General features: G+C 36.9%; 1 protein-coding gene across 1 annotated transcript in view; it reads left to right on the top strand.

Moving 5' to 3' along the window:
* Positions 1–24,618, top strand: part of PAK3 (p21 (RAC1) activated kinase 3) — a 258,885-nt gene that overhangs the window by 149,887 nt on the left and 84,380 nt on the right. Inside the window, exon 7 of the mRNA XM_087829418.1 lies at positions 17,266–17,467. Within this exon, the coding sequence (XP_087685544.1) occupies positions 17,293–17,467 (175 nt within the window). The 5' untranslated portion in view covers positions 17,266–17,292. The remainder of the gene's footprint in view (positions 1–17,265; positions 17,468–24,618) is intronic.

Genomic DNA, 24,618 nt, shown 5'->3' with positions numbered 1-24,618 from the left:
TTTCTGTCACTCCAATGTATTTGCAGTATCACTATTTATTCCTCACATTCACACATATAAACAACTTATAACCCATCACAGCAATACACACATATGCATGCCAACTCATATGTTCCCATTTATACATGCTCACACCATAAAAACAATCTCTCCCATTTAAGCTTTAATACTTTCTAGAATTCTTACACTCAGAGTTACATGCTCTTATATAATCAATACTGGCACAATCTCCCTATCCTGTCATATTCACACATAATCAAGCTTACACATGGAAACACACTTATTTTGATACATATCCACATTCACACACTCACTTTCCCACGGAAGCATAATTGCACTCTTCACCAAGCTCGTCAAATATAATCACAAACACATTCACTTTCATAAATTCAGCCATTTTCACTGACAATGTCACTCTACTCTCTCAATCATACACATACACACAGCTGCAGTCACCTTGACATACACTAACATGTACATACATATGCACACTCACATTCAATACTCACAAAATTTAACAGGAACACATAGTCACACTGCACACCTAGGGTTATATTCTTACATTTTCACAGAATACTTACATTCTCACGTTTTCACATATTCTCACATTCACAACTGCACACTCAAAATCATACCCTTCCACACATCCCCATGGACACACAGCCATACTCTCTGACACTCATGTCCATTCACAGTACACTCTCTCATACACCAACTCCCATTCATACATCACACATATTTGCACTAGTACAATCACACTTCCCACACACTCACATTCTTACACATTCCCACTCTCACATTGATACACCCTCACTCACATTGCTATACACATTCTTACCAGTACACATGTAGTGACATAGTCACTGACTGCATTCACCTTGACAAACACCACACCAACCTACACAATTCACACTGTCACAGTCAATTTACAAGAATACACATATGAATCACACAGAGGCAGTGACTGATTCCACATAGACTGACCCTCGCTCAGACTCACAGTCATCCTGTCATATCCTTCCTTACACTGACTGATACATTTGCTCACACTGACCCACATGCCCACACGGTCATTGATGCATAAATCACTGACTCTCACTTGGCACATTCCCCTGAATTTCCATTGACTCTTACCTGGACTCTCAGATGGACACATTGACACTGATACATACTCACATTGACACTAACCTACATTCCCTCAACTGAGATGATCCCATTGACCCATATCTACTCACATTGGTTCAAAAATGCTTATAGCAACCCACACTCTCATGCACACACCCATACATACTTTGCCAAACTCTTATACATGCCTTACACTGATAATTGTCACATTCACACCTTCATACACTGCAACACACCCAATTGCAAGTAATAGTTTATAATCATAGCTGTCATTCGTTTTTCCTACTTGCTACTACTACTCTTTTCACCCCTGCCAAAAGGTTTTCCAGCAACCTGTGGCCAAAGAAAGAATGTTGCTCTCAGCCAGGGTGCTAATGGGACCTAGATCTTTCCAGAGCAGAAAGGAGTGGAATTTATGTCTAGGATTAAAAAGAGAAAGCTCAAACAAACAGATCAAGTTTTAGATTCTTTTGCTAGCTTCCTTTTACAGAAATCATCTCTAGTAGAACCTTACCCAGTCCAACCCAAAAGAGGTTGGGATTTAGATGTTTATTGCTTTTTTTAGGAGTCTACAGCTAAACTTGATACCTTATTTCTCTTCCAAGGGGAAGGCAAGGTGAAGGATGTGTTCCTTTATGCATTCAGTGTTTTCCTATACTAAAGTGTGTGCCCCAATTTTATGTTCGTGGTCTGAAATTGCCGGTGGATTGGACACGTGGAAAGGGCAGCCTTGTTCCAATCAGGCACCACTGGTCTCGCCAGGTCTATTTTTAACCCATTAACCCAGGAACATGGTATTCAAGAAAGAGAAAGAAAAGGTTAATGAGTTAGCAGGATGATAAAATAAATTCTATTGTGTGTGTGAATGTGCATCCATAGACCCCACTGGAATTTCAACAGCTGTTACTAACAAGTTAACAGAAAATTTCTCAATAAGCATGGATAAAGACAAGCTAAAGAAACTTCCTTGCATGCCAGACAGACTATAGATTTCCTTGTAAGAGGATAAAAAGGAAGCACAAAACCCGGGAGGAAGTGACCCAGTAGACCAGAAACCTGGTGCCGGAGCCATGTGCCCTCTCAGTTCCCTAACCAGAGATTTGGAAACATGAAAGCACCTTGTAGCAATCTCCCTAGCCTACAGCTTCTCCTGCTGGAGTCTCTCTGGTTTACAAATGAGTGCAAAATATGACTAAGCTGCAATTTGATATGGGTTCTCACACACTATGGGGAAACACCTATACTGTGGAATACCACCTACCACCCCAAACACCTGCCATTGGATTGAAAACTTCTTTGATACCACATCATCTTACTTATTTTGGATTCCCCATGCCTATTATAATGTTGGACCCAATGCAGCTACTTGTAAAGCTCATTTAAGAAACTGAAAGTGGTGTGTGGACAGCAACACATTGCCAGGACAGGTCCAGTGCCTCTCTTTCTCTATCCTAGAATTCCAATGACATTACCAGATTAGATGGAAGATCTTCAATAGGTCTCACATAACACTAGGCCCAGAGGGAGATTCAGATGAGCGAAAGAAACAATCTGCCCTTAAGTTATTTCATTTAAGTGGGAAAGATGAAGTCACTATGAAATAGCAGAACAAGGCAACCATCTTGAAGCTTGGGATTAGAAGAATCTTTATGATGTAATTCAGTGGTCTTCAGACTCCAAAGGCTTTGAGGGCCCATGAGTGATTGAGAATAGCAGTCAGGATATAAGGAAATCACTTCCCAAAGCAAACCTCCTTGTAGACATCTTGCTCAGCACAGAGCTGTACCATCTTTCCAGAAGATTGTGTAAAAGAGCTCCTTGTCACTGGGCCTAAGGTAGAGGAAGAAAAATGAGCTATATACATTGATGGAAATTTTGTACCACCTCCACCAGGAGACAGTTTTAGAGAGTAGCTTGGCCAATTACATTTGGTAGTTTCTGTTGGTATACCAAGATTCACCAAAAGTAATTATATAATTTACAGGACAGGCTGAATTTTAGGAAGGGAAAAATGCATATGCCTGAATTCACATTAATGCAGTGAAAAGCTGTAAGTGAGGAGACCCACACCTTTGCAATTATGTGATATTTTATACTTTTAAAAACATTTAATAACTCATTCATCCATTATGATAGAGACATTAAGAACACCACCTCTGAAGTCAGTAGACCAGCATTAAAATCCCAGTTTAACCACTTCTTAGCTATGTAACCTTGTTTGAGTCAATTACTTATCCCCCTTAGTCTTCAGTTTCCTCATATGTAAAGTAAGAGTGACACTAATAACATCTACTTCATTGAGTTGTAATGAGGATGAAATGAGATAATCTATGAAAGTATTTACCACAATGTCTAGCTTATAGTAAGTGTTCTACAAATTATAGATCTTAGTGTTATCCTTATCACAACCCTTTGAGGTAGGCATCTTCAAAGGGACAGAACCTTATAACAGAGAAACAGTATGGTTCTTTGCAGCCAAAGACCCCATTTTCATAGCACTTGTTGCCTGCTTTCCTTTAAGTCTTTATTTCTTTTTAACCAAAAGCTAAGAGTCAGTGCTCATTCCTACTTAAGAAGATGAGCTAAAAACAGAATTAACCCATGGAGTTTCCTCAATTCCTTTTCATTTTAGGACACATTTCTCTGACCATTGCAGCAATGTTTCTTGTTAATTCAAACATCCCCTCTAATTCTCCAACTCTCCTCTTGAAATAGTGAGGTTCTCCCTGTTGTCACCTTCATTTGCTGGCACAGAAACTTGGGAGAGGAGGAATTGAAGAGACTCCTGATGCTGGTAGAGGCAGAGGTACTATTCACCTTCAAAAGTCGAGGCATGCTGTGTGGTTCTGTTCATGCTGCTAGAGTAATACCAAATGTTCAGAGTTTGGGACATGCATTATGAAATGGTTCAATGGAGAGCTGGATACATGGGCTGAAAATAATAAACTGTCCAGTTGCATCTTACTCCCATGCTGATGGACTCCAAATTAATATCATAATGCCTAATAAACATGTTAGAACTGCTGCTACTGTATTTGTAATTGTTGTCTTAACATTGCTATATCTATTGACAGGAATAGATTTAGCTAGAGATATATTTTTTTCCACCACATGCGAATTGACATTTCCCTCAGCTTTTCATTACCTGCAAGGTAGTGTAATACCTCTCAAAGACAAGATGTTTAGATACATATTTGTTTTGCTTCCCACTAGATATTCCTAGTTTAATTTTTACCGAGATATCAAATGTCATTGTGTTTATTTTCTCTTCTTTGTATATTGACTTATACAAAATTTACATATTCCCAGTCCATTTTGCAGCTATTTAGTCTTTGTAGAATTTTTATGCTTGTTTGTTGAGTCTATGAATTTTCTATAAAACTTATAAGTGCAGTTCTGTTGGCCAAAACCAGAATAATGTGCTCTTATTATACTCTTGGGAATATGATTATATTACTGGTGATCCAATGACTGCTAATACAAAGGGCATCCAACATAATCATATTTGTTATCATCACACTGGCTTCATTTGTTGTTTTTTTAATCACCATTTTAAGCTAGTTGTTTATGCTCATTTTAAAAATCCCCACAAAAATACAAACAAACAGAAACTGAGGCACTGTTCTGTTTGAAACAAAACAAAAATTAAAAGCTATACTGGGGATGTAATGTGCAGCATGGTAACTATAGTTGATAATACTGTATTGTATAATTGATATTTGCTAAGAGAGAGTAGATCTTAGGTGTTCTCACTATACCAAAACAAAACAACAAAAAAAGAAAGGTAACAATGTGAGGTGATGGATGTGTGAATTAACTTGATTGTGGAAATCATTTTGCAGTGTATACAAATATCAAACCATCACATTATATACCTTATACATAATTTTTATTTGTCAATTTTACCTCAGTAAAGCTGGAAATCTCCTAAAGACTAAAAAATACCCCAAAAAACCTTTAGGCCTACCAAACTCCTGTGAGGTTCTTAGGATAGAAATATATTTCAACCCAGATCTCCATTTAGAGTCATGACAGCAGTTCATCCCACTAAGCCTAGCATCCTTTCCATCTTTGGCCAACATCCAAAATAGAGGCCCTTCTTGAAATTTAGTTTTTCCTGTCTTTCTGTTCCCATACTGCCTGTGCTTTGTTGCTCCTGGTTCATTTTCTCAGTGTTGTCTTTTCAAAATTACTTTCATGTTGCTATGTGGAACATCCCACTTCATGAAGGAAAAGTTCCCAAAGTCTTCAGCCTTAGACATCTGCTACATTGTCATCTGAATAATAGTTCTGAAATTCAAAGCTAATCTTACCATTCTACTACTTGAAACCTCTTCATCTAGGCAAGAAGTGTCTAAACCTCAAAGAAAGGCATACAAGACCCTTCTTCATTTGATCTGTACAGATCTTATATTTTTCCATCCCTTCTCTTTGTTATAGTGACACCAATTTTCTGCAGTTCCTCTAATACATTACGTTGTCTATAATCTCCTCTGGGCCCTAACAACTGTTGTTCCTTGCACCTGACAAGGAACCTGTCTATAATCTCCTGTGGGCCCTAACAACTGTTGCCCTTCCCCTGGTTAGGTTACTTGTTCTTTTTGTTGTTGTCATTTTGTTTTTTAAATTCTACTTAAGTGTACTTCCCCTGTAAAGTCTCCTTCCTCGGGCTGTTAAGAGTTCCTTTCCCTATCCTTTAGTAGCAACCTGTTGTCATCTTTTCATTGAGCTATCATGACCAAAATTTATTACATTTTAAATCTCTTCAAGGACAGGGACTGTACCTTGTTTATTGCCCACCTTAGAACCTGGTAAGCTCCTACTCATCTTCCAATACCTTGCTCAAGTTCTGTATCCTCTGACTCCTCTGGGCAGCATTAACTGCCCTTCTTCTGCTGCCCTTCCAGAGCATCCTCAGTCTTTCTAAGAACAAACTAGACACTGTGTAAATGCTAAATGAGTGAATTTATGAAGGTTTAATGATTTCCTCAAGGTCACATAATAAGCCAGCAGTGCAGCTGGAATTAGCTATTCTTCTTTTGTGAGAGACAATTCTTTGGTTTTATAAAAGACCTACTAACTAAAATTCAAGACCTTCCACCCAGATTAAAAGTGCATAGCAAGATGCAACTTAGTTCCTCCAAGAAAAGCGATTTCTTCTAAGAGAAAGCAAGGAATTTCTTTTCCCAAGTGTCCTGTTCTTAATACAGTTCCTCAAAAGAGGTCTGCCTTGCTCATATATGGATATAGCTATAGAAAATGCTTTGTGTCAAGCCATATTGATCCTTCTTTTGTAGTTCATCAAGAGCAAGTATTTTTGTTTTTTTAAAAAAGTTTTGTATGTGTTACTTTCTTCCAGAGTTTAGTGAGATCTGTTCTCTTTACATAACACCGGCATCACTTAGTTCAACAGAAATGCGAACAAGCTAAAAAAATGCACACAAATCTACCATGCTTGGGGTATTTGTTGGTTAAAATACACTGTTGAATAATGGCTTACACCAACCTAGTGCTTTCCACTTTTCAAATACTGGTGAACTCCTACTCATCCTTCAACAACCTGCTCAAGTGCTATATCTTCTGATCCCCCTGGGAACATTAAATAACTTTCATGCTCTGTCTCTCCAAAGCATCTTATGCCTACCTAGGTTGCATCACATTCTCTATTATGTGTATACATGCCTGCCATTCTCACTGAACGATGAGCTCTTAGAAGACAGGAACTAGACTTTATTCATCTCTCTTTGTATGTGATCTGTACCTGACATAATACCTAGTATATATGAATGTTAGTAGCATGGAAATGGAAGGCAAAACAATGATGTTCTTTGGAAGGATATTAAACAATTGTGTAATGTATGAAGGTATGATCATTGGCACAGATTTCTCATACAATAGGGTGGCAATCAGTTAATGAGAGCCTTGCCCTCTTCTGAACTGCTGCAGTCCTCTATTTTCTGCACACTTAGTTTTGCAATATACATGCCCTTACTTATTTTGTAGTTATGTTTTTATCTATGTATTTATTATACATTTTAGATGGCAGCCAAGGATAAAACCCACTGCTCAAACATGTAGCCTCACTCAGGGCTGGGTGTTTAGTTCTTTACTCCTAACACTTTGAATGGTGCCTAGCACATAAACTTAAATAAATATTTGTTGTTTGAATAAATGAATAAGTGCACAGATGGGTTTCTTACAGTTACTATCTGGCCCCTCAAAGGGTAGTAGGTCATGGTTTTGGTCTCAGGGTTCTTTGAAATAGAAGTCAACCAGAAATCAACAAGAAGATCGCATGTAATTAGTTTACTTTCCTTTAAAAAGCTATGTTAGGCTGATACAAGATCTTTTCATTTTTTTATACAGCTGTGTAACCTACAGACCCTTATTATTAAGCTGGGCAGAAGAATATAGAGTATGTCTGGGTGACCTGCTAAAGGCCTCGCAACTGGCTGGTGGCTGGCAGACATGATTGTGAGTGCAAGGAATGTATCAGGCTCAATCTCAAAGGAGAAAGAATACTCTGGCCCTGGTTGAGTGGCTCAGTTGGTTGGAGCATCGTCTCATACACCAAAAGATTGAGAGTTCGATTCCTGGTTAAGGCACATACCTAGGTTGTGGGTTCAATCCCTGGTGGTAGCCATATGGGAACAACCGATCAATGTTTCTCTCTCAAATCGATACAAAATAATATATCCTCGTCCTCCCAGTGTTTCTCAGTGGTTAGAGTGTAAACCTGTGCACCAGAGGGTTGCTGGTTTGATTCCTGATCAAAGGCATGTACCTGGATTGCAGGTTTGATCTCCGGCCCCGGTTGGGGCACATTTGGGAGGCAACCAATGAATGTGTCTCTCAAGTTGATGTTTCTCTTTCTCTAGATTTCTCTCCCTCTCCCCCTCCTTTTCCCTCCCCCCTTCAACTTTCTCTAAAAAAAAAAAAAAAAAAAAATCAGTGGAAAAGATATCCTCTGGTGAGGATTTAAAAAATACTCTGAGATGAACATCATTTGCAGAGTTATATATATATTTTATTATAAACACCAAGTTTTCTTCCCCTTTTTCTCCCCCAAATTTTTGTTAGGATGTGTTGTAAGCTATAGTCTACAGGAATAATTTGGGAACTACTAACTGATTCCCCCTCAGGCCTACTGATTTTAGATCTTTGCTCCAAACTTTGCTTCTGCTTTATCTACCATTTTTCTATCAGAATACTATATCTTGAGGCGAGGGCTGAGCTCTCTGATTTCAGCCTTCCAAGGGCCACAGAAAGATTTAGGCACATGGTACCCTTTTTTGTGTGTGTATATGAGCACTGGGGAAGCAAAGTTAATTTTGTGCTGGAGAGGGATCTGCTCTAACATGAACCAATGATAAGCCATATCTTATATAAGTGCACAGTGGCAGCTGCAACCAGGTAAGTAGAGTAATGGGAAGCAAAGGGAATGCCCTATTTGGTGGATACAACAGCTTGCAAATGAAGATTTGTGTAAGTTGTACAGAGGAAAGCCATGAGAAAGCCAACATGCTCTGTTGTGAGGTCATCCTTCAGATTTGGCTTTTGGTTTCTAGAAGAATTTTCTTTGGGAGGAATATAATCTTTTCTTAGACCCATGGCCAGTTTTCTTTAACATTTGGGAAGAGGAATATATGGAAAGTAAATCTTGTGATGTCCCATTCTTCCTTCAGTATTTGAGAGAACACCCCCCCTTTTTTTTTTCTTCATAGATAGTATTTCCTCTTCCTTAGCCATAATCCTCAGATAAGATGCTGACATGTATGGCCAGCCCTTTTAAAATGTAAGCATGTGAACTTAGGTCAAGGAACAACAGCTTGGGAAAGAGTTGTTGCATTTTATGCTGGTTCAAATTCTTTGATCTCTAGTTCTGGCAAGTTGTCTTTTTTTGGTGAAATATGAACATTGCTAAATTGATCTAAATTCCTGGTTTAGAAATAATACCAAGGTCTCAATTGACCCCATGTAGCTCTTCTATTCAGACATGCAGGGAGCACCTTCCATGTAGAAAGCTTATTTTGGTACAGACAAATTGGGACTACAGCAAGGACGTAGAATGATGAGCCATGACACACAGGTGGGAAGACAATGTCTAGGCATCTATATAGTATACAGAAAGCCATAAAAATTACTGGACTTGAAATTTTAGTCTTGGATTTGAAGAAATTTGTGGCTCTTTCGCTGGAGTGGGTAGGGGAAGGGTATAACTATCACCCATGTATAGTAACAGAGAGCAACTGGAACTCCAGAGACTCAAGATGTTGGTTTACCATATCCTGCTCTCTTAGGCTGTTAATCTGTATCTATTTTTTTTCTGTCCTAATGCTTTCTAGGATACTACATTCTGCTTGAGAGCTAGGAAATGTTTTATTACTAGATTTTACTTCCTTTACTTTTTCCCACACATTTCTTTGAAACACCTTTTAAGGTAGTTACTTTTTCATGCTTAAAATTTTTTCTACTTCTGTTCTTTATGCATTTTCTTTTCTTTTCTTAGAATCACCAGTGTTGGAAATGCAAAGCTGAAAGCTGTAATAATGAATCAATTTGCTAACATAAATACACATCAGATGGTCATTAGCATTTTCTTGGCATTATCTCATGTAGCCTACACAATAAATAATAAAGTATGGTGCTGCATACATTTATAAGCTTAAGAAGCAACTGGAAAAAGAATGAATTGTCTCACATAATATATGCAGTATATGAGGTCTGGATGCTGGGGTATACCTATCGATTTCCTTGTTTGCAACCTGTCATTGAAATTTGCAGCTATAATATGCTGGCTTATTGGATTCAATTAATGTCAAGTTCATGCTCAAAACAATTGAAATAACTCATAAATATGTTAGCAGAGAATAAGACTACAGCAGAACATACCTCATTCTCTTGCGTGTATGAGAGAGAACATGAATTTATTCTATGTGAGTATGCTTGTATGTGTGTCAGTAATCTTTTGCAGGATCTAAGATTGAAACTAGGCAGCTGTAAAAAGAGCTAGTTGCCTCCCTTGCTTGTCTGGCTGCTTTTGTAAATCTGCCTAACAAGTAGCTCAGCTCCTCCTGATCAAATGATCTTAGAAATGGCTTCCCTCCATTACACACTGTAATGGTATCTCCCAGGCAAGGCTCTCTGAAACAGCACACCCCTGTCTCTGATAGCAGAGTTCCCTTGGTGAATGCCCCAGAACAGACAAGCTCCAAAACAAGGCCGTCTAAGAATTGGTATTACAGGCTAAGGAAACCTGTTGAAATCTGTCAGTAAATCACCTAGCCTTGGGTCTTTGGATGAGAAAAGCAACTAAAATCAGTAAGTACCATCCTGAAGTGGGTTGAAGCAAAAAAGCTAGAAGTGTCATATGCATATTTTGGGAGGATAAAAGTGTATATATGAAGTGTGGGTGTATTTGTGGGTTTACTTGGATACACTTTGTATTGGTGTAGTGGGAAAGGAATTGAGAAGAGTTTGAGATTTTAGTCTGTTTTTTCACTTATTTTGTGACACTAGGTAAGCCACTTAATCTTTATACTCTGTTAATTCCTCATGTGGAAAATAAGGATGCTACTTCTTTCTTCACATGCTGGTGTCTGTCTCAAATAAGAGCAAGACATAGAAGCTCTTTGGGTATTACAAAGTCTTACAGTAAAAAATGAGGTGTTGATAATCAAATGATAGCTGGTTTCTATATCATGCCCAATATCTTGGCAGTTAGACTAGTGCCCATATCTCCAAACATAACTTTTTGTCTCAGACCTGCTTTGAGTAGGCATATAGACTTGTACAACATTATGAAAAATGTACTCAGAGCTACATAGTGCATAGAATGTATAGAGTTCAGTTTCATCGCCTCACATGTGTATTTAATGTCTACTGGGAACAAAGCACTATATTAGGCAGTATGAAAGCATACAGTTATGACTGAGGGAGACTTACCCTCAAGGAGCTTATGATCTAGTGAGGGGAATGACATGTATAATGACTATGTGCAATTTGAAACAAGATGATAGAAATTCTCAGTCGGGCCCATCTGTCTGGCTAAAGTTAGTGGTTGGCCTGTCTCTTGTCCACCCAGTCTGGGAATGGGAGTATGGGTTTGGAGCTGCTGGGAGACCCATATTAAGCTTTTCTCTTTCCTGTAAAGTAAGATGAATGCTCTTTCTCTCTTCTTTGGCATCCTAGCATATTATGGGAATTAATGTCTGAAAAGTCACTAAAGATCTTCAGGTGCAAGTTGCTGTAGAAATGCAACACAATGTATAATCTTTCTTTTAAATCATAGTACATTGTCCCTCTTATGGAAGGCTAGATGATTTCTTTTCTTTTCTTTTTTGGCAATTAAAACCAGTCCACTACATCTTCTTACATTGTCAGTCATAAGTGTCTGAGCCAGTTGGTTCAGTTGATAATAATGTGTCCAAGATAAAGTGGGTTTAATATTAGTGTAGGCTAGTTAGCAAAGTAGAGTTTGTTTCCCAGTCCCAGACAATACCTGGAAGCTCAGGTAGCCATCTTGAAAACATGTGCTTTTATTTATAGGGAGCTCAGGAAAGAGCCAGCAGGTAACTCTTAGATCCTTTTTTCCAGCCACCAAAGTACAATTCATTCTGATAGTAAAAGCAACAACCTCATTCTCAAATACACAAAAAAAAATCTCAGTGTTGATATTATTGGCTGACTTTAAATCTATGCTTACTTGATACCTCAAAGTCTGGAAGTTCTCATTAAAACTTCAATTTGTCTTGATATATAGAGCTAATTCTTGCTATAAAGATTTCTCAAATTGTAGAAATTTGAAATACTCTTATGTTTTATTACTCTTTTTTAATTTAGTGAGAGTTTTTTTACTTGTTTATTTCAATTTTGAGATCTTAAAATTCATCTTCTTTTCTATGTGCTCCTGTCAGTTTGGCAGTCATCTCATAAGCTCAAAATGTCTTGCAACTCCACCCTTCATGTAGGTATCTCAGAAACATTAGGAAGTTCACCTTGGAAATTTCCCCTAGGCTGCATCTCATTCCTCAATTAGATCCTCTAGTTTGATATGAAAAGGATATTAAGAAACATTGGTATGCTCACCAATTTATAGTAATAACTTTGTGTGGCTGGTGGTTTTGAAACTTTACTTCTAGGTTTATTAGATCATGGCTGTGCATCTGCTGGTCTGGGCTTCTGTTTCTGAAAGGAGGCCACTATTAGTTTGTTTCTCATTGGGAATATATGCAAATAAACAGTTATTTAGATTCTGAAAGCAGACAGGATAATACAGACTTGTTGGTTGTCTCTTATGGCATCAGATATGATGAAAATATTTGTTTCATTTGTTTATGGCTTAATAGATGGCCTTGAAAGTTGTAGGGCCAGTATTTCTAGATTCTCACCCTTCACACACCTGGGTAGAATACCTGTGGTAAATGGGTATGATTGGTATTTTTGGTTGCATCCAATTCAACATGTATGCAAAAGTATGAATTTTGACCACATTAGGGAGAGTACAATTGATTACCTATCTTTCCCCTTGGCTCCTGAAACATGCAAGTTGGTGGCTTTTTTTTAACCTATTGAGCATTCTCTGTCTACTTTGGCACTGCACTGATTAAGAGAATGCATTTTCAAAGAATGATAGAATGATGGCAATTATTTATAATGCCTTATTTCATTTAAAGTCCCATACATCTTGATAAAGGGATTCCTCTATAATGCTTTGCAGTAGACCTCTGTGTCAAAGCCAAGTCAGTGAAGGGCTGTGTGTATGTGTTTGTATATGGGCCTGTGTATGCAAGCTCTCATGCTTTTTGAGGGCAAGGGAGAAGAGAGAGAGTAAAAGGAAGATGAGTGAAGGGAAAAGAAGAGTAATCTTTCTCAGGACTCTGAAAAAGGGATGTTTAGGCTCCTTGGTTATCATGAGACAAGAGGCTCACTTCTTTTTACTGATGAATTTCTATTGTAATTACTAAGCACTGGTGAATTGCATTAAGTCCCAGGGGCTGGATTATAAATATATACAATTAACAGAAGCCATTTAAATTCTCTCTGAAAAACCTAGTATTCAAGTATGAAATCGATTTGTGAACAGATATAACAGTTTTGTTGCTAGTTGTCCATTAAAGTTAGCTGTTTCTTCACAATGGTAAGAGCCAAGTTCTAAAAGTTAAATGAATGGCCTGTGGCTAGATCCAATGTGCCACTCACTTGTAAGTTCTTGTTCTGTTGCAGAAGGGATTGACAGCAGTTAAACTGTAAAGATAAACATTTTTTTAATTGGGTTCCTAGAGAATAAAGGTGCTTTTGTACAATTCTTGAAATAGAGTCTACAGCTGCCCCAAACAAAATAGTCTCTTTCAAGATCTTGGAAATAATGACATCATAGTCAGATTGAACCAATAATCCACTAAATAGTATTCTTTGTAGAAAGCTGTCTCAAGAAGGGACCTGCCTTGGTAAGTTGGCATTGTTTACAAACATAACATAATGGAATCCCCCTTTTTTTCTATATTTGTGGAATAGTCAGAGATACCTCCTACCTGGGAAACAAATACATTACCAGTAAGGCTTCTTTACAGGTTCCTACCCATTTCTACATTGGTCTTCTAAAAGTGTGCTTTGAAGCATTATGCTTTGAAGTTGAGTTAATGATAACAAGAGCCTCCTGCCTTATTCTTTTGTCACCAAATCAGAATTGTTTGGTACAATTAGAAGAAGATAAAGATAAGTTGTACCTTGTAAAGGGTAATAAAGAACTGAAGTAATATCAGGATAATTCAAGCAAAACCAAATATGAAATATATGGGTTAAAAGAATGATTATTTGGTTCATGCTACATGTTCCTGGTGTGAAACTGGACAAAGATTCTTCAACTTCATTTTCATGCCTGTAAAAGGTTTATTCCAAATCCTCTTGTAATTTCCGTATGAGTTTAATGAAATTAAAGCAAATTCAGTTTGCTGGGCAGTAGAAACTATGATATATAAGCTGGGTCCTTTGGAGAATGCCTGTGATACGGACCACAGCAAGTGTGTGGGGTTCACATTTTAGTCAGGGATTTCTAGTGCAATATAAGACAGTATAGTATGAGGGTGTTTTTTTTTTTTTTTTTATTACAAGTAGCCCTTTTTTCCCCCCCTAAAATATACCAGATCAAATAAGGTCAGAATAACCAGGCATCCTGAAAAGAAACAGGGCACTTGCCTTGTGAGTCTCTGGCCAGAGCCCTTAACTTGGAAAAAAGGCCACTTTTGTAGCCATGCACATTTATTAAGAACATTAAATTACATAGGTGCCCTAGAATTTTGACTGGCCCAGACTCTTACATGCCTTATTATGCAAGACCAACTCTGTATACCATTTTAAAGAGGTCATGCATGTTTCTCCAACTTCTTCATCTCAAGTTGAATAATCAGCCATCAGAAAATATGTATCATCTGAATATGGTGGCTCCTCTCCCCTTGAGACATATTTTTCAGAAACCTCTCTTCTAGGTATTTCTACTTAAATCTTCAGTTCTTTTGCAGTAACTTTAAATTTTCACTATTTTTTTAACCAAATTTCATTATCATATAAGCTAAATTTTGTATAACCAAGCTTTATTTAATAATCTCATATTCAGACATTATTTTTGAACCGCTAAGTGAAATCATCAACAGCAACAACAACAACAAAATAGTGCTTTTTTCTGGTGGCAAATTCTTCTCAGTGACTAAGTTAAAACCATGAACTTGTTCAAAATAGAATAATGCCACTGATGATGTAAGTCTTTAACCCACTTTTATTTTGGAAAAACAGTGTGTTTAGAAGGACCAAAATCCAAGTGCAAAAGGGAATGCAAACCCATTAGCACTATTTTCATATTCTAGTTAAAATATGTAGTAGTGCCAATAGTATCCATGAGTAGGCTTTATCCTTCACATCAGTTACTTTTTATTTTGCTATATACTTTAGTTTCACCTATATAGGAAAATGTGAAACTTATCAAGTTGTTGCTGTTTATGACAAAATATTTAATAGTGAGTATTTTCACTATCATGATCACTGAAGAACAGAATTGTTCTTAATTCTTTAAGATAATGCAAGGCATGACACTTAGAAAAGGAAAGAGATCTCTTGTCCAAATCAAGATCAAGCCAGTCATTGTTAGTTGACAGTCATCTATGCAGATGGAGAAGCTATTAATTGATAATCACTTATTCTTAAATATTCACAGGCTGTATATATTTGAGAAAACTTAGAACACAGTAAAATTAAAAATTTTTTCTACATAACATCATGTAACCTAATTAGAGTTCAATAATGAAAATAATAAACATTGTAACAACTAAAAGGCTAAAATAATTATAATAGATTATTTCTCATTATAACAGGTAATGAGATCTTGGTTTAGTTGTTGTTGCTGTACTTAGGTTTATTAATAGTAAATGTTGTTGGAATAAAGTGATGTGGTAAGTTGTGTTTGGAGAGTTCTTATGCTCCTAAATTAGTGCCAGTTAATATTTGATGAATTTACAGAGATTTTGTTGCAACGGAATTTGATTTTCCTTGTATTCAAATGTGAGATTCACTTGAAAGTTACTCTTAACACCTGACTTGCCTGGCAAGTTTTAGGTCCCTAATGAATAACTTGAATTAGAATAGGAAAACAGCTGGAAACACAAACATTTCCTTGGAGAGTTCATGCTTTTTTCATCTCACTTTACCTTCCCAGTGAGATGGCAAAAGAATAATGCAAATGAATAATGAAATTAAGAGCAAATAAGTTTCTAAAACCCAGACTGGTTCTTACAACAATGTTACCCCTGCCAACTTTTTTGTTCCCTGTTCCAGGACATAAAATATGACAAGGAGTAATCTTTTAGTGTCTCTTCCAAAAGTGGTTCTCTCCTTGTAGATCCTCTTTTCTCATGGTGACATTTGGCTCAGCTTTATCTTCTACCCCCTATCTGAAAATGGGAAATAGTTTCCTTTATCTGTACACCCTAACTCTGCTGAAACTGACAGGTCTACTAGATTGCTTCTCAGTTCTTTCTCATAAAACAGTAGAGTATATTTTGTAGATCAGGTACACACAGGTAAGAATCAGACACCAAAGGCATACCAATGTCAAAGCAGTCAACAAATCATTATTGCAGGCCATTAAAAATCAATAGCCAAACCTGTGTCAACTCTGGATAGTGAAGAGGTTGTGCTACCCTACTGTGACAATCATCAGGATAGAATTTTTAAAGAATAAGATCGTAAATTGTTGATTCAAATACTTGAGTGTACAGCAGAAAATAAAGTTTCATCATGAGAAAAGGAAGGGACCTAATGTTTTTGTATGTGCATATTGAAAAGCCATTAATCATCGCCTTCACTTTTCTCTTTGGGAAATTCCATTGCTGGTCTTTAGGGAGGCAGTACCTTTTCTTCTAGAAAATAAACAAGTCAAAATGGTCAGTGGATAAGCGAGATCATGTGATATTTTTCTTTCGCTGCCTGGCTTATTTCACTTAGCATAATACTCTCCAGGACCATCCATACTGTCCCAAAGGGTACAAGATTCTTTTTCTTTACAGCTGTGTAGTATTCCATGGTGTAAATGTCCCACAGCTTTTTAATCCACTCATCTACTGATGGGCACTTGGGCTGTTTCCAAATCTTAGCTATTGTAAACTGTGCTCCTATGAACATCGGGGTACATATATCCTTTCTGATGAATGTTTCAGGATTCTTAGGGTACATTCCTAGGAGTGGAATCACTGGGTCAAACGGCAGCTCCATTTTTAATTTTTTGAGGAACCTCCATACTGTTTTCCATAGTGGTTGCACCAGTCTGCATTCCCACCAGCAGTGTACTAGGGTTCCCCTTTCTCCACACCCTCGCCAGCACATGTCATTTGTTGATTTGTTGATGGTAGCCATTCTTACAGGTGTGAAGTGATACCTCATTGTGGTTTTAATTTGCATCTCTCTGATGATTATCAACATCTGTAATACTTTAAACAAAAATAAAAAAAATTTTTTAAATGGTCAGTGGAAAACCTGACATGACATGAGACCAATATTTTTGTTTTTAAGATATTAGAATCCCCATATTTACTAGTTTGATTTTTGGACCTCTCCTTTCTTAACTCCTGTTTTCTCCTCCTTCTCCTTTAGGAGTTGTGCAATTAGTTGTAACTGAAAATGTCTGACAGTCTGGATAATGAAGAGAAACCCCCAGCTCCCCCACTGAGGATGAATAGTAACAACCGGGATTCTTCGGCACTCAACCACAGCTCCAAACCACTTCCCATGGCCCCTGAAGAGAAGAATAAGAAAGCCAGGCTTCGGTCTATCTTCCCAGGAGGAGGGGATAAAAGTAAAGTATCAGTGGCTGGGCATTGAAAAGGGGCTAGTTTATTCTTTCATTGTCACTTCTTTTTCTTGGGTAGTCATTTCTTGAGCGTTAGCTGTTTAGAGCCTGCCTGAAGTTTATGTCTACTTCTTCAGAGGTTGCATTTTGTCAGAAGTTAATGTTTTATTGATGTACTGTGGTTTACAGAAAATATACTTATGTTTTGTTTACCTTTCACATAAAATTGAATCATAGTGTTAAGCCAAGGGAAATCATAGAAATAGTACTGTCTTGAATATATAAAAAGTGACTTTCTTCTGATAACTTAGAGGAGCATTTATAGTAATCCTTTCTAAACTGCAAGTTCTCTTTATTGGAAATTGGACTATAGGTGGATTTACTTCTGTATACCATTTTGACAACTGTGAAAATTTTCAACTGAGTATATGGGAGTCAGTTCAAGTCATTTGTTTTCTCTCTCATCTTCTATCAGTTGTCCCCTCACAATCAGCCTTATTTGCACTGGATATCACAACAATATATTATCATTGATCCTTGTGTTGTTCATAATACCACTTGGTGCTTAAATACCATATGCTGACACTTTGTAACACTGGGGGATATAAAATCTCTAGTAAGTAATTGCCAGGTTGCACTAATTAGTGTAAAGTTTAAACATGGCTTCTACAAATATGACCATTGAGACAGAAGAGAGTGGATGAAGTACAGGGACACTGTTATCACACAAAGTTACCAGAAGGGCAAGAAGGGTGATGTCTTTAGAAAAGAAAAGGAACATCCCTGATCCACTTCTTCAAGGTAAACTAAATGGCTTTATAGGTTGCTTTCACGGTGGTAATGAATCCACAATTTGTAACACAAGGAAAGCTGAAACTATTTTTAAGGTCAGTATTGTCTCTTGTATACCTACATCACTTAAGAGATGCTTTATCCCCTATGATGTGAGGATGGAAAACATGGAAATGATGTTAAGCATCTATATTAAAGACAAGCAAAAGAATAAGGAAACACTTGCCATATAAGGGATCTGTGACCATGTCAGAGGAATTTTTGAAGACATGTTTTCAGACACTGAAGTGGGTCTAGAAAAAAATCCTGCTAGGAACAAGGGATAGTTTCAGAAACTTATGGAATGCCATGACATGGAGATCAAATTTTATGTTACAGTGGTGCCAAAGAAAGAACCACCAGAGCCTGCAGCTTCTGTGTTATATCTGTCACAATTACAGAAAGCGATTGAAGAAGGGAATTATGTGCCTGTGAAAATCTTTGGTGCTGTTGAGACCACCATGCTTTGGAAACCCTTAAACAATCTTACTTGCCTTTTTGAAGAATAGGAGCCAGATGATGCTGGCATGAGATCAGCAAAAATAGGGAGGTTTACATTTATGTTTTGTGCCACTACTTCAGGAGACCTCATAGTGAAATCATTACTAATCTACATGAACCCATGCCCAAATTGTCCCAGAGGAAAACACCCAGCCAAGTTTCCAGTATATTTGTGTGCAAACAGAAAAACCAAGATGACTCCTCTCCATATGGAATTGTTTGAAAAGTATTTTCTTATGGAAGTTCAAGACTATTATTGTTTTTAATCTTGAATCAAAGTCCCCCTGATTTTTCGCAGTCTTTTTGGCACCTCAGATGTACTTGCCAATGTGCATCCTAATGTTAAGGTTGTCCTTATATCTAGTCTCATGTCTCAAATCTTTGAGCCCTTAGATCAGTGTTTGATCCAGTCATTCAAGAATACTTAATGCCAAATTAATAACATAACTTTGTTGTTCAAAATCTCACAAAGGTTTCTCTGCCTGAGGATCCTAGTGCATGAGATTCCTACACCATCACTAATGTTAGTTTTGCGTGTTTTTTTCAATTTCACTTTTATTTATTTAATTTTTAATTTATCTTTATTGTTGAAAGTATTACAAGTGTCCCATTTTCGCCCCATGACCCTTTCCATCTAGCTCCCACCCCTCCTCAGGTCTTCACCCTATTATTGTCTGTATCCATGTGTTATGCATATATACATATAACCTCTTTGGTTAAACTCTTCCTGCACCCCACCCCCTTCCCTCTTCCCTCTGAGATACAACTCTCTGTTGCATGCTTCAATGTCTCTGGGTCTATTTTGTTTGTCAGTTTCATTTGTTCATTAGCTTCTTCTTAAAGAAGACCTTTCAACATTTCATGTAATACTGGTTTGGTGGTGATGAACTCCTTTAGCTTTTTCTTATCTGTGAAGCTCTTTATCTGACCTTCAGTTCTAAATGATAGCTTTGCTGGGTAGAGTAATCTTGGTTGTAGGTTCTTGCTTTTCATCACTTTGAATATTTCTTGCCACTCCCTTCTGGCCTGCAAAGTTTCTGTTGAGAAATCAGCTGGCAGTCATATGGGTACTCCCTTGTGGGTAACTAACTGTTTTTCTTTTGCTGCTTTTAAGGTTCCCTCTTTGTCTTTAACCTTTGGCATTTTAATTATGATGTGTCTTGCTGTGGGCCTCTTTGGGTTCCTCTTGTCTGGGACTCTCTGTGCTTCCTGGACTTGCAAGTCTATTTCTTTTACCAGGTAGGGGACGTTTTCTGTCATTATTATTTCAAATAAGTTTTCAATTTCTTGCTCTCTTTCTTCTCCTTCTTTACCTCATAATGTGAATGTTGGGCTGCTTGAAGTTGTCTCAGAGACTCCTTACACTATCTTAATATTTCTGGATTTTTTTTTCTCTTCTTGTTGGGTGCGTTTTGCTTCCTCATTCCAAATTGCTGATTTGATTCTCAGCGTCCTCTACTCTATTGTTGATTCCCTGTAAATTATTCTTCATTTTAGTTAGTGTAGCCTTCATTTCTGATTGGTACTTTATTATGTCATTGGTGATCTCACTAGTTTCCTTAATAGTCTTACTAAGATACTTGAGTATCCTTAAAATCATTGTTTTGAACTCTGTATCTAGTAGCTAGCTTGGCTCCATTTCATTTAACTTTTTTTTCTGGAGATTTCTTCTGTTCTTTCCTTCGTGACATGTTTCTTTGCCTTCACATTTTGGCTGCTTCCTGGTGTTTGTTTCTATGTATTAGGTAGAGCTACTATGTGTCCTGGAATTGGTAGAGTGGCTTTGCCTAGTAGGTATCCTGTAGGGTTCAGTGGCTCATCCTCCTCAGTCACCTGAGCTGGGCCTTCTAGGTGCTCCCTTGTGTGTGCTGTGTGCACTGTCCTGTTGTAGTTGAGCCTTGGTTGCTATTGGTGTCACTGGGAGGAATTTACCTCCAGGCCAATAGGCTGTGCTATAATCTTAATAAAAGAGGCATTAAATCGTTTAACAGGGTTTATCATTAGTGTGACCTGAGAGACAATTTGGTTAGATATGGTAAAATATCTTTCAGCAGTTCCTCCTGAAAACAAACAAACAAAAATGGATAAAGAAGAACCTACGAGTGCAGATGAACATTTGTCACAGGAGCAGTCATTGGCTAAAGTTCAATCTGAACCTGTTGACACTAATCCAAGTGATGTAATGCTGCTAGAAGATGACTTTCAGGAAACTTCCAGTACTCCAGAGCTGATTATTATAAATAATGATGAAGATACTTAAGGTCTATGGAACTGGAGCAACAGAAGCAAATATTTTAGATCAAGATTAAAACTTCCCCAAGAAAGTAGGGAAAATTGATACCTTTACAAGTTAAACCTTACCTCTTCAAAGCTTGAGTAATTTAGCAGAATTCTATAAAGATGTGCTCTGATACGTTAAAAAATTATCACATTGGACAAAAAGCAGGACTTAAATCATCAAATATCATTGCTGTACAGTTGATACACTGCCTTTAGATGAAGTTTAAATGATTTAAGTGAGTTCTATAATGTGCTTCTAAGAGTCTTTTGACAACTCCCTAATGGAAAGAAAGCAAACTCAGAAGAGCCTAAATCATGAAGTAGTACCATTTCAATACCAGTACTGGAAAGCTGATAATCTGACTTCAAGAAAGCTTGAATGATTTAATTTGAACTCTACACCAAAGTGCTAAGGTGTCTTTAAAAAATACTTGAGAAGACAGAAAGCATCTTCAGAAGAGCCAAAGTCATTAAGTTGTACCACGTAAAATTGCTTGATTGATAGGGCTAAAGCCACAAGCAAGTTGTTGCAATTTCAGGATTGGACTTAGATGACTCTGAGACTATGGAAAGTCATGACTTGAAATAACTGTCCACCTCTGTTCATTGCTTCACTGTCACCCCCCTTTTCCACTGCCATAATGAGTGGTACATCTTCATCACCTCTGGAAATCATCTCAGGATCTAAATGGAAACTATGTAGAGCCTGTCATTTTTACTAATTTAAGCTATGTAAACTCTCATTCTTTTTATGTAATGTACTATTGTTATTGTTTTGTTTTACTGTGCAAAAATGTATATGAGGATTTTCAAAGTTCACATGTAACCTTACTTCCCTTACTCTTTTTTTGCCTCTTAAAATCATAATTTCATCAGCTGAACGCTCTTACATTGGGGGTAATTCAAGAATAAGACCCTCATAGGTAGGGGGAAGTGACTGCTTCTATGTTTCTGCCTCTCAGTGACTGATTGGGTTACACAGCTGCCAGCCTTGAATGAACGGAAAGAGTACTGAACTTGGGTTCTGATGGCCTGGGTTCAAGCCCACCTCTGTCACTGATTATTGTAATTTTGGGCTAGTCACTTAGTTTATCTGAGTCTCAGTTTTACCATCTGTTAAATGAGGAAAGTAATATCTAGCTTATCTCACAAAATATTGTTGATAATCAAATATAATTCTAAATATCAGGATGCTTTTAAAAATGAATTACATAATTTTAAATTTAAGTAAAAGTAACTTTATTAACTATTAAATTTAAAAATAAATTTTATAATTATTAAATGCTTAATAAATTGTGAGGTGTTATGAGATTTGCATCATTATGGACCAAAAAACTAGATTTTAGAATTCTTGTTTCTTTCTTTAAGTAACTTTGTTCCTGACTAGAATTTATGTGTCAGTTATAGAAAATTGAAAAATTGAAATTGCCCATAATTCCATAGGCCAATAATAACTGACTAGGTTGTTATTTTTCTTCCTAATCTTTTGTCTTCTCATCATAGAGAAATTTTTCATCAATATCAAAAACTTTGGAAAATAAAGACAAGCATATAGAAAAAAAATTAAAATCACCCAGATTCACAAATCTCAGAAACAGTGTTAACATTTTGATGGATTTCTTTTCAGATTTTTTATGGCTATATATAAGGATATTATCACATAGTTGATATCATAATATATACAGTTTTATATCCTGCTTTTTCACTTAAATTTTTTATCATGAATATTTTCCTACATTTAAAAAATTTTTCACAAATATTATTTTTGAAGTGTGTAATATCTCATACAGTGGCAAGAGTGGCATCATGGTTTATTTAACCATTTCCTTTTATTGGATATTTGGGGTCCTTTCCAAATTTTTGATAGAAATAATGTCACAATGCCTACTTCTTTAATTAAATGAAAATACTTGCATTGGTGACAGCAGAAGTTTTTATTTGTTTTAAGAAGTCTCTTTAATAGATACATTTCCTTCAACAAATGGAACTTTAAGAGACAGGTAGAAAAAAAATAAGAAGTAGTAGGTGTAATTTCAAGATTGACTCTGTCTTTCTTGGAGACTGTTCCAGGAGCTGAATCTTGGTGTTACAGCAAATTAGGAGACACAATTTGCCACCATTTTTTGATACTTCACTATAGGAAAGTTTTCAGAATTTAGATCATTAAGAGGACATACTGAACAAGTGGTTTGTTTTTATTTTATGCACCTTGTGAAGTGTGAGACTGATGAAGTTTCTCTTTTGTTGGCTACTAGAAAGCTTTGAGCCAAATATGTGGCCCATGCATAGCACCTGTCATAGAACATTATGGTATGTATGTGCTTTATATTAGATTTCTTCCAGACTCTATTTTATATTCCTATCTTTTTTGTTCCTTTTACTTTCTTATCTATTTTGAATTTATGTTATCATGTTGTATATTTTATATATTCTTGTAAGCCACCTGTTCCATTTTGGAACAAGGTGGGGAATAAATACATGAATGAATAAATACATACATGAAAAATTACAAAAGCAGTGAGGCAAATGAATCTGCCAGGACTCTGAAAATGGCATATACCTCTAAAAATAGTCAATGTTAAGGGCTTGAAGCTTGGAAGCACATATGGGAAAGAAGCAGGTGAGGCTGCATTTGGAGGTGACATGTTCTGTGTGACTTCTGTGTCTTCTGAAGTGCCCTTATGTGTCTTATGTCTTGTGCTGCACTTGAGCATCAGGTGTGTTTCAGAGGACACACAATGCTATGCAAAAGGCTGTGTCTTTAGAGAGCACAGTTCATGTGCATTTTGTTTGTGGGTAATTCAGATTGATTTGGAAGCTGGTGAGCCTGGGAATGGAGTAAAGGCTCCTCTTCCTAGTGAAGTATTAGGAGATAGTTGGATATAAATCAAATCAAGACAAATAAGAAGTGATCTACATTTACTGACTGATCTACCACTTGTTCCTGTGTGCTTAGCTGTGTTCCAAGCACTGTACATATATTGAGTCTTTTAATCCATACAACCACTCTGTATTATCCCCTTTTTACAATTTAAGTTCAAAGTGTGTAACTAGACAGCATACACCACATAGCAAATGATGGAAGCCAGAATTCTCCCAGGTCTCTTAGACTCCAAACTCTATGATTGTTCTACTCTGTAACACTGCCTTGCAACAAAACAAAAAGAATATGTAGGAAACTACATTCTTAGCATTCAAATGCCAACAGTGGCTTTAATTTTTCCTTAAGAATATATGGCAGTGCCCTTTGAAAGTTTTCTCACTTTCAAAAAAAGGGACTTTTTCATTATCACTACTCAGTAAGAAAAACGGAAACTTTTTCATGGCTTTTTTAATGATGGCAAGAAAATATTCTTCATAATAGAGGTGTGCTAATATTTGATTTGGGTGTTTTGGGGTCTGGATTCTCATTTAGGGTGTGTATTTTACAGGTTTACATACTGCTTACTTTAGAAAGTTGAGGCTCTAAATGAGTGTGCTCATATATGTGAAAAAATTCTTAAAGTGCCATATAGTTTGTTATTGTAATGCATATATATTGTTGT

The sequence above is a fragment of the Miniopterus natalensis genome, chromosome X, assembly GCF_054644295.1.
Source record: "Miniopterus natalensis isolate mMinNat1 chromosome X, mMinNat1.hap1, whole genome shotgun sequence".
NCBI classification, from domain to species: domain Eukaryota; kingdom Metazoa; phylum Chordata; class Mammalia; order Chiroptera; family Miniopteridae; genus Miniopterus; species Miniopterus natalensis.
The sequence above is the reverse complement of the archived record's forward strand: the minus strand, read 5'-3'. Positions and strand labels throughout refer to the sequence as shown.